At 33.0% G+C, this 11,676-nt stretch overlaps 1 protein-coding gene across 1 annotated transcript in view; it reads left to right on the top strand.

The window, feature by feature from the left end:
- Positions 1-11,130, top strand: part of F13B (coagulation factor XIII B chain) — a 28,572-nt gene extending 17,442 nt beyond the window's left edge. The window contains exons 9-11 of the mRNA XM_008685083.1: positions 3,486-3,686; positions 4,640-4,822; positions 10,827-11,130. Of these exons, the coding sequence (XP_008683305.1) occupies positions 3,486-3,686; positions 4,640-4,822; positions 10,827-11,044 (602 nt within the window). The 3' untranslated portion in view covers positions 11,045-11,130. The remainder of the gene's footprint in view (positions 1-3,485; positions 3,687-4,639; positions 4,823-10,826) is intronic.
- The last annotated feature ends 546 nt before the right edge of the window (positions 11,131-11,676 follow it).

Raw genomic sequence — 11,676 nt, 5'->3', positions numbered from 1 at the left:
TAATCAGAAGCCTATATCTCCCACACCCCTTCACCCATTTTGCCCATCCCCATACTGCCTTTCCCTCTGGCAGCCATCAGTTTGCTTTCTTATAGAGGGCTTTGTTTCTGGGCGTTTTCTTGTGTATGTGTTTGTTTTATGTTTTAGATTCCACGTAAAAGTAAATCATATGGTATCTGTCTTTCTGTGACTTATTTCACTTAGGATGAGACCCTCTAGATACATCCATGTTGTTGCAAATGGCAAAATTTTGTCCTTTTTAATGGCTGAGTAATATTTCATTATATGGACATGTGTTGCTTTCATTTCTTGGCTTTGTAAATAATGCTGCAATAAACATAGAGGTGCATACAGCTTTTTGAATTGCTGTTTTCATTTTATTTGGGTAAATACCTGGAAGTGGAATTATTGGATCATATAGTATTTTTACTTTTAATTTTTTGAGGACCCTCCATAATGTTCACCACAGTGGCTGCACCAATTTACATTCCCACCAACACAGCACGAGGGTTTTTTTCCCCTCCACATCCTTACCAACATTTGTTACTTCTCTTTTTGACTCTAGCCATTCTGACAGGTGTGAGGTCATATCTCATTGTGGTTTTGATTGTATTTCCCTGGTGATGAGCATCTTTTCATGAGTCTGTTGGCCATTCATAAGTCTTTTTTTTGAAAAATGTCTATTCAGGTCCCCTGCCTATTTTTTTAATTGGATTATTTGTGGCGTTTTTTTGTGTTGAGTTTTATAACTTCTTTATATATTTTGGATATTAACCCATTATCAGAAATATCCTTTGCAAATACCTCCACCCATTCAGTGAGTTGCCTTTTTGTCCTGTTTTGTTGATTGTTTCCCTTGCTGTGCAAAAGCTTTTTATTTTGATGTAGTCCCAATAGCTTATATTTGCTTTTGATTCCCTTGCCTCAGGAGACATCTAGAAAAATGTTGCTAAGGCCAAAGCCAAGAAGATTACTGTCTATATTTTCTTCTAGGAATTTTGTGATTTCAGGTCTCACATTTAGGTCTTTCATCCATTTTGAGTTAATTCTTGTGTATGGTGTAAGAAAGTGGTCCGGTTTCATTCTTTTGCATGTCACCGTCCAGTTTGCCCAGCATCATTTACTGAAAAGATTGTCTTTCCCATTGTAATATTCTTGCCTCGTTTTGTCATAGATTAACTGACCATATGAGCATGGATTTATTTCTGGGCTCTCTATTCTGTTCCACAAATTTATGTGTCTATTTTTATCTTAGTATCATACTGCTTTGATTACTTCAGCTTTGTCGTTATCTTGAGATCAGGGATTGTGGTACCTCCAGTTTTGTTCTTCTTCCTGAAGATTGCTTTTGTTATTTGGAATCTTTTGTGGTTCCATACGAATTTTAGGATTATTTGTTCTAGTTCTGTGAAAAATGCTATTGGTATTTTGATAGAAATTTCATTGGTCTGTAGATTGCTCTGGTTAGTATGGACATTTTAACAATATTAATTCTTCCAATCCATGAGCATGGAAAGTCTTTTCATTTCTGTGTCAGGTTCAATTTCTTTCATCAATATGTTTTATAGTTTTCAGAGTACAGGTCTTAACCTCCTTGGTTAAGTCTATCCCTGTGTATTTTATTCTTTTTGGCATATTTATAAATAGAATGGTTTTCTTAATTTCTCTTTCTGCTACTTTGTTAGTTGGGCATAGAAATGCAATTGATTTCTGTGTATTAATTTTGTATCCTACGATTTTACTGAATCCATTTTTTTACTTCTAATAGTTTTTTGATGGAATCTTTAAGGTTTTTTGTGTATAGTATCGTGTCATCTGCAAGTAGTGACAGTTTAACTTTTTTCCTTAACAATTTGGCTGCCTTTTTTTTTTTTTCCTAATCACTGTGGCTAGAGCTTTCAGTCCTATGTTGAATAAAAGTGACAAGAATGGACATCCTTGTCTTGCTCCTGATCTTAGAGGAAAAGCTCCCCATTTTTAACCACTGCGTAGGATGTTAGCTGTAAGTTTATCATATATGGCCTTTACTGTGTTGAGGTATGTTCCCTCTAAACCACTTAGTGAGTGTTTTTTAAATGAGTAGATGTTGACATTTGTCAAATGCTTTTTCTGCATCTGCAGAGATGACTATATGGTTTTATCCTTTGTTTTGTTGTGTGGTGTATCACATTGAATGATTTATGACTATTGGAACATCCTTGCATCTCTAGAATAAATTTCACATGATCATGGTGGTTTTTTAATGTGTTGTTGAATACAGTTTGCTAATAATTTGTTGAGGATTTTTGCATCTGTGTTCATTGGGGATATTGGCCTGTAGTTACCTTTGTTTGTAGTGTCTGTCTGGTTCTGGTATCATGGTGATCCTAGCCTTGTAGAATGTACTTGGAAGCTTTCCTTCTTCTTTTATGTTTTGGAATAATTTGAGGAGAATAGGTGTTAACTCTTCTTTAAATGTTTGGTAGAATTCGCCTGTGAAGCCATCTGGCCCTGGACTTTTTGTTTGTTGGGAGTTTAATTACCAATTCAATGTTGTTATTGGTAATTGGTAATTGGTCTGTTCAGATTTTCTATTTCTTCCTGATTTAGTTTTGGAAGATTATAGGTTTCTAGGAATTTATTTCTTCTAGGTTGTCCAATTTGCTGGCATATAATTTTTTTGTAGCATTCTCTTTTAATCCTTTGTATTTCTGTGGTGTCAGTTTTTACTTCTCTTTTGTTTCTAATTTTATTTATTTTTGTCCTCTCTTTTTTTCTTGATCAATCTGGCTAAAGGTTTATCAATTTTGTTTACCTTTTCAAAAAAGAACTCCTGGTTTCACTGACATTTTCTTTCCTTTTTTTTTTTTTTTTTTTTTTTTTTTTTTTAGTCTCTACGTCACTCATTTCTGCTCTGCTCTTTATTATTTCCTTCCTTCTACTAATCTTGGGCTTTTTGGTTTTGGTTTTGGTTTTGGTTTTGGTTTTGGTTCCTTTAGGAACCTTAAAGGTTAGACTGGTTTTCTTGGGCACATATATATTTACAATTGTTATATGCTCTTGTTGGAATGATTTCTTTATCATTATGATTACATTATGCTTCTTTATTTCTTGTTACAGTCTTTGTTTTAAAGTCTCTTTTGTCCAATATAAGTATTGCTACCTTGGCTTTTTTTTTTTTTTTTTTTGCTTCTATTTCAATGGTATATCCTTTTTTATAACCTCACTTATAAGTCTAAGGTGCGCCTCTTGTAGCTTAAACAATATTTTTTAATGTTCAAATTAAGTGGTTTTAATTTACAATATAACAATAATAAATGTATAAATTCATTTGATAACAAAGCATATACTTTTTATTATGTATATGTGTGAGGAATTTTAACAATGTAAATGTTAAATATACAGCATTGCTTTTGATACCTGTCAAAATTTTTCTTTTAAAAATACATTAAACTTCATATTTGTCAAATGAATAAATAATTTTAAAAGAACATTTTGTTTTACAGAGCCGTGTACTATTAATGTGGATTACATGCACAGAAATAACATAGAAATGAAGTGGAAGTATGAAGGAAAGGTCTTACATGGAGATTTAATAGATTTTGTGTGTAAACGAGGATATGACTTATCTCCATCAACTTCATTGTCTGAATTATCTGTACAATGCAATAGAGGAGAAGTGAGATATCCTTTATGTATTAGAAAAGGTAAAACAGTGTTTTCAGACAATTTCTCAGGTGGCCAATATCACCACTTGGGTTCAAAGTATAAGAAAGACCCTACTCAACTCACCATCATCTTCTAATCTATAAATTGGGAATGATCTGATCAATTTCCAGTAAGCACATACACTTAAATAGGATACCTATGCTGACATCTTTTAATTCCAATAAGTCAATTTTATAAAGGGGAAAATTAATAGGTCTTATAGATATCAACAGACTATCAGAAGACTGGTCCCCCTCATGTGAACAATCAACAACTCTAGAAAACTTTCCTTTTCTTGGGGTTTGCTGGAGAGTATTGTTTCAGAAGAGGGCTTGATGCAGATTGAAAGATTCTGTCTGCTCCTTGGATATGGAACTATTACTTTTAATAAGAAAAAAATGGAAGAGGATACATACAGAAAGCATGGCTTCAAAGGGGTTTCATACATTTTCACTTTTGACTAGATAAAAAGGGAAAAATAAAATCATGATTATTAATACTTTACCAGTTTTAAATGTTTTTCAATATTATCATATGAGATTCTATTGTAATAATCAATTTTATAGTATGAAGTTATTATAGAACTATGCTCTCAATATTTAAAATTTGACAGTTATCTTAAAAATGCTTTTATATGAAATATCTCATTTTATTTCTTTTTTAAAAGATTTATTCATTTATTTTAGAGAGAGAGAGAAAGCATGAGCCGGGGGCAGGGGGAAGGAGGGGCAGAATGAGAGAAATCCTCAAGCAGACTCCACATTGAGCGTGAAGCCCAGGATGGGGCTCAGTCCCATGCCCCTGAGATCACAACCTGAGCAAATCAAGAGTCAGTGCTTAACCAACTGAATCACCTAGTCGTCCCTATCTTATTTATTTCTATAGCAATTATTAAAATATTGGATACTTATTATAGAAATTCATTGTATACTTTTAAAATCATCTTTTTCAGAATCTAAAGGATTGTGTGCGTCTCCTCCACTTATTAAAAATGGGGTCATAATCAGTTCAACATTAGACATCTATGAAAATGGTTCCTCGGTAGAATACAAATGTTTTGATCACCATTTCCTTCAAGGGTCTAAGGAGTCCTATTGTTTAGAGGGAGTGTGGACTATGCCACCATCATGTCTAGGTATGTACTACGAAATAGCCACCTATTTAAGAAATAAAACCATATTTTTTCACTTTCTTTTCTCTGTTAGTTGATATAATACTATTAACATGCTTAATTTGCTATATTCGTGTATCTGTGTGCCTATCTCATCGCTGGTTTCTATTCTTTCTGTAGATCATAAATAACTATAGTCCATTTTGCCCTAACAAATATTTATTAAATAAAAACCATACACCAGGTACTGTCATTTTATGGGGCGATAAGATGAATAAGTCATGGTGGTGTGGGTACATATATTAACAATTACCATTCAGTGTGTTTGGACTATAATAGAAAACATGAGTGCCATGGGGAAACAAAGATAAAAAGTTGAAGCAAGTTATGCCTTTTTAGTGAAGCATTTGAGTAGAAGCGACAGTATCTACAAAGATTCTCAGAAGGCATAAAAAAGCTTATCTTTAAATAAAAAGAAAATATTTTTTGTTTCCATATCTGACTTATTCACTATCTAATTTTACCAGCTTGGACTTGAGGACAATACTGAGTAGAAAAGGTAGTGGGTATCTTGTTTCCCAATCTCATAAGTAAAACTTTCAACAATTCATCTTTCATTACAGTGTTATAAGTACTCTAAAATCAAATTAAAAATATAGAAAGCTTTAATTTCTATTTTTCTGAGAGTTTTTAAAAAAATCTTCAGTGAGTGTTTAATTTTAGCACTATTGAAATAATCATATTATTACTTTTCCCCCAGAATTATATTGCTTCTTTTTGAATGTTAAAGCATGATTACATTCCTATAATAAATCACACTTGGTTGTGATGAATTATGCTTTTCACATGTTGTTGGATTTTATTTGCTTATATTTTACTTAGAAGTTCTGTATCTATTTTCATGAAAGAGATCAGTCTGTTATTTTCCTTTTGTGTTTGGTATGAAGTTTCTACTTTCCTCATATGGTGAATTGGTAAGTTCCCTCTTTTTCAGTTCTCTGGAATTTGTGTAAGATTGGTACCATTTCTTCCTTAATAATTGCAAGAATCCACCAAACATGCCATTTGAACATCAAGTTCTCTTTAAGGAAAGATCCTGACAGCTGTCAGTTTTAGTCGAGTGGTTTATGGAAATTTGTCCATAATATCTAAATTGTCACTTTTGTTGACATAATGTTGTTCACAACATCATTTTAAATTCTTCGTAATGCCTTTAGTGATGTGTCATTTGTTTTTACTGCTATTAAGCTGTTTTTCTTTCTTTCTTGACATGTCTTTCCAAGGCTCTTACTGGTTTTTTTTAGAAGTTTTTTGTTGTTCTTTTTTTAAGATTTATTTTAGAGAGGAGGGAAGATCGGGGCAAAGGAAGAGGAAGAGAGGAAGCAGACTCTCCACTGAGCCCAGAGCTCAACCCAGGGCTCCATTTCAGGACCCAGAGATCATGCACAACCTGAGTCGAAACCAAGAATTGGTCACTTAACCCACTGAGCCATCCAGCCACCCTGGGTCTATAACTTTTATTAGGCCTTTCAAACAACTAATATTTACATTTGTTACCCTTTCGTCAAATGTTTACCATTTTAGTAATTTATATTTGTATCATTATTTCCTCTCTTCTGATTTCTTAGGTTTATTTTATTAATCTTAGCTTTCTAGGTGGATACTTAGATTACTGATTTTCAGCCTTTGTTTTTTAAGGATTTTTAAAGAACATTTAATTTAATTTGTTAAGGAAATTTAAGGCTATAAATTTCCCACTGAGCACAACTTTAACTTTATCCCACACATTTTTATATTTTGGAATTTTATTATTATTCAGCCATTCAGTTAAAAAATATATGATATCCATTTTGATATCTTGTGTACACTCTGAGTTATTTAGAAGTTTGTTTTTTAGTTTCAAAACATTGGAAGATCTCCTAGTTTTCTTTTGTTATTGATTTCTAATTTGAATCCTTTGAGACCCACTTTGAATTATATCAATCTTTTGAAATTCATTGATATTTACTTTATTACAAGTATATATTTGTTGTAGGTACACATTCTTTTGTACTTGAAATAAACTAACAAATAATTGTCATTGTTGGATCCACTGTTGCTGCATTTATGTCAGTTGAATTTTGTTTTTCTTATTAAGTTCATTCATATCCGTGCTGATTTGTGTCTGTTTGTTTTTCTATCAGTCAGCAAAAGAAGTATGTTTAAGTCCCTTATCCTCCATGCATTTAAAAACATTTCTCGTATTAGTTCTCTCAATTTTTGCTTTTGTATTTTTATACTATTCCACTAGGTACACACAAATTGAAGCATATTAAATCTTGGTATACTGGCCCTGTATACGTTTAAAAGAGTCCTCCTTTATCTGTACTAATACTTCGTTTGTGTTTGTTTTTGCCTCAAGTCTACTTTAGCTGTACAAACTTTCAACAAGTATTTACAAGGCATGCATTTTTTCATTCTTTAACTTTCAACATTTTGGTTTCTTACTTTTAATGTGTACATCTTATAAGCAATATATAGTTGTTTATTTTAAAGCATATTTATTTAGTCTGACAATCTTTCTCTTTATAGTATTTATCCATATACATATTAACATAAGTACTTATATATTTGGTTTATAGCTACCATCTTAACTATACTAGATATATATCCTACTGTTCTTTATTCTTCACTTTCTCTCTCTGTTCTTTCTTCTGGGTAGATCAGTTCTTTTTATACCATTTCACTCTCTACTAGCTTGTTGATTATACTTTTCTCTTGGCTTCCTTTAGTTGTTATCACAGAGATTACATAATTCAACCATGACTTATTACAGCTGAATATAAATTAGTACTTATACCACCTCTCCAAGACCCAGAACACCTTAGCTTGATTTACCCTTCCCACTGTTTGTATTACTGTGTTGTGCATTTTCATTCTACATATAGTTTAAGTCCCAAAGATACAATGAATATTATGTTCTCCAAAAATATTCGTTAAGATTTGTGGATATGCTTTTTAGTGATTTGTTTCTCATCTTCTCCTGTTTGTCACTACTCCTGATTGGGATCATTTTGCACATGCCTGAAAATTACTATTTCTTTATTATTTTCTTGGTTTTTGTTTGTCTGCAAATTTCTTTATTTTCCTTCACTTTTGACAAGTAATTTTACCAGAGATAGAATTCTAGCTTGGCCCTCTTTTTCTTTCCATGCTTTAGAAGACGTCATTTTATCCTTTTCTGCATTTTGTAGTTTTTGTTAGTCAATGCCATTTTTTTTTAATTTAAGATTTTATTTATTTATTTATTTGTCAGAGAGAGCACAAGCAGGGGGAGCTGCAGGCAGAGAGAAAAGCAGGCTCCCCACGGAGCAGGGAGCCTGATGCAGTACTTGATCCCAGGACCCTGGGATCATGACCTGAGCTGAAGGCAGACGCTTAACCGACTGAGCCACCCAGGTGCCCAGTCAATGCCATTCTCAATGGTACTTCTTTGAAACTAAGTTGCTTTTTGTACTCTGCTGGTTTTGAGATTCTTTTTCCTTTTATTTTCAGTAGGCTATTTATGTGGGGCCTTGATATGTGTTTCTCTGAGCATTTCATTCTTTTTTTTTTTTTTTAAGATTTTATTTATTTATTTTTGGAAGAGAGGGATAGAGAGAGAGAGAGTGAGCATGAATGGGGGAGTGGCAGAGGGAGAAGCAGACTTTCCACTGATTGGGGATCCTGTGCAGAACTCGATCCCAGGACCCTGGGATCATGACCTGAGCTGAAGGCACTGAGCCACCCAGGTGCCCCTGAGCATTTCATTCTTCAAGTTGGTAGTACTTCTTGAATCTGTGGCTTGATGTTTTTCATAGGTCTGGAAGGAACCTTTTATCTTCTTTGTTCCCATTTGGTAATTTTCTACTGATGTATCCTCCAATTCATTAATCCTGTGTCCAATTGGCTTTAAACTCATCTACTGAGCTTTCAATATCCTTGTATTTCTAGAATGTCCGCTTTACGCTTTTTTTTTTTTTTTGTAGATTTCAGGTGTCTGATGAAAGACTTTATCTTAACATCTACTTCTTCACCATGTTAACCACACTTATCTTTCAATTCTCGCCTGCAAACTCCATTATCTGGATCATCTGTAGGCCTATTTCAATTTCTAGCCTAATTTTTTGCTATTTCTGTTAACAGTTGGTAGAATGTCAAATATTACGTATGGAAAATTTTAGAAGCTTGAAATGATGATGTCATCTTGTTCCAGAGAATACTCCTCTCTTCTTCTGGCTGATAGTATAGTTCCCCTATAGTTTCAATCTAATTAGAAATGCGGCTTTTACTAAGCTTATTTTCAGACCTTTATTTGCCCCTACTAGTAGAACATAACCCTGCAGGTTTCTTCACTAGTAGAACATAACCCTGCAGAGTTTGGTATTTATACCAAGGTTCCTCCTTCTTGACTGGCTTTCATATTACTGAGAGACTGCCCAAAAAGCTTAAGGTAGCTTTTCATTCACTTTCTGCTTGGCTCTTTATCCTCTCTCTTTGCACAAGTCTCTTTGCACAAGTAGGCAAATGCTTCAAGGGAAAAGCCAGTTCAGAGTATCACGTTCATTCTCTGCACCTCCCATTCCTCCGTTCTTGACCCCTCAAGTCGTGGCTGTCATGGCTGACCTAAACTTCCATTTTTCTATCCTCAACAGTATGAGATTTCCAAAAGCTCTGCTAGCTCTATGTTTGCTGTTGCCCATTCTCTACAGTCTCTCAGCTCATGCTGAGAATCAACAAATATCCCAAGAAGAAAATGCTGCAGAGAATGTTGGACTCATCTGAATGAGCTTTTACCAGAACCTTAGCATCTTGAGTACTGAGGGCCTTGGAAATGTTCTAATCCCTTGAAATACTTGCTTCGTGTCTGTTTTCAAACTTTCCAGTTTTTAGTAGACATGCCGATCTGATAGACTATTCTGTCATAGCTGAGAACAGAACGTCCATGAATTAATTTTTAACTTGTTTTAATTAAAATTTCATGTTTTGTAGAACCATAACATTTTAAATTAAGTGCCATTTGACCTTATTGTCAAAGATGTTTTGCAGTGACTATAAAGATTCTCTTAGAGTCTTTCCGATTATTTTTCTTCATTTGTATTCTGTCTATAGAACTTCTAGCATAACATCTGACACTTAGGGATTCAATAAATACTTACCAAAAATATCGAATAAGGAAGTTTGTTAATGTATTACAGTTGTATGATTCATATGCTCTATTAACAACTCTGGACCTTTCACTTATCTCAGGACCTACTGTTTGGTGCTATGTCATCCAGAAGGCAAATAAGGACACAAACAACTCCATTTTCTGAAATAACTTGACATTTTGAAAATATGAATATTTTTATTATGAAAAATATTTATTATGAAAAATGTGTTGAGTATTCTAATAATTATCTTAAGTTTTCATTTTGTTTTGTTTTAATGCATTAATGGAAGGACACAATAATATTTTCAATGCTTAGAATTTAAAACATCTTAATCTAAAATTGATATTGCTTAATAACTGGAAATTTGAAAGAGAAGAAACTGTCAACCACTCTGGATGCCATCAGGTCATAGAGTTTGAGTCATTGTTGACAATCCCATGGCTTTCTACATTTCCATAATATTTTATCTATCTAACAATCAAATACTTTGTCTCATGGGGATTTTATTTGAGGTTCCTGAAGAAAAAAATAAGAAAAAGAACATTATTTCAATAATTACTGGTAACTATCAATGCTCTTTATAAAAACACCTTTTTTGTTTACTATCTTTGAAAACCAAAATGGCATAAAGCTAAGTGACTGGCAGGACATACAACTTTTCCAAATCCAGTACCACAGAGACAAATGGCAGACTGTTTTCTGTGACCCTTGAATGTATTTTCTGACTCAAATATTAATTCCAACTTAGTTGCCACCCTAATGTCTGGGAATTTTAAGGTCATCATGAATAGGAAGCAAAATGATTCCTGTTAGTGCCAAGATGCGTCAAGATAATTTTCTTCTTTTTATTTTTTCAGAGCCTTGCACATTATCATTTGTTGAAATGGAAAATAATAATTTACTGCTGAAATGGGATTTTGATGATAGACCAAATATTTTTCATGGCGAGTATATTGAGTTTCTTTGTAAGAGAAATACATATATAGCTGAGTTCTCTGTTATTGGATCTGAACTCAGAGTGCGATGTGACAGAGGGCAGTTAAAATATCCAAGATGCATTCACAGAGAAAGGTAAGAAGCTTGGGCCTACAACTGATTATTTTCTTCAGATTGTTATTCAAGAGATTCTTTATGTTATAAATTTCAGAAATATTAGGTTCTATAAAACTCCTACTTCATGGTCATTGTATCAGAAAAAATAATATCATTTTTTAAGCCAATCAAACTCCTAGAAGGATTAATTAATTCAACAAACTTTCTGAGTTGTCTGAAGTCAAAGTATTGTTTGCTATTTCATATTTGTGACACTCTGGCAATTTGGCAAATAAATTGCTTTATATGTGCAATATTTAAAAGTGGAAAAATTAACCTATATGTTGAGATAGAAGATTGTATTTTCTCCCACTTCCCTGTACATGTCCAAGTATAAGTTATAAAGATGGGAAACAAAGTTGTACAAATCTTTCTATTGATAGAAGAGCATATTAATAACAATGATTAAAATTAAGTTATTTTCAGGAACACATGTCTGTGTAAGAGCTTGGAAACTCTAAAGTGTTTCCTCATATGATAATTTAAAAATACATACTTTATACTTTTTTATTTCTTATTTTTTCTTCATTCTTTTTTGGTTTTTATTTGAGTATAGTTTACGCACAATGTCACATTAGTTTCGGGTATACAACACAGTGATTCAACAATTCTATT

Source organism: Ursus maritimus, unplaced genomic scaffold, assembly GCF_017311325.1.
Source record: "Ursus maritimus isolate PB19 unplaced genomic scaffold, ASM1731132v1 scaffold_2, whole genome shotgun sequence".
Lineage (NCBI taxonomy): Eukaryota > Metazoa > Chordata > Mammalia > Carnivora > Ursidae > Ursus > Ursus maritimus.
This window is presented reverse-complemented; position numbering and strand designations above follow the sequence as displayed.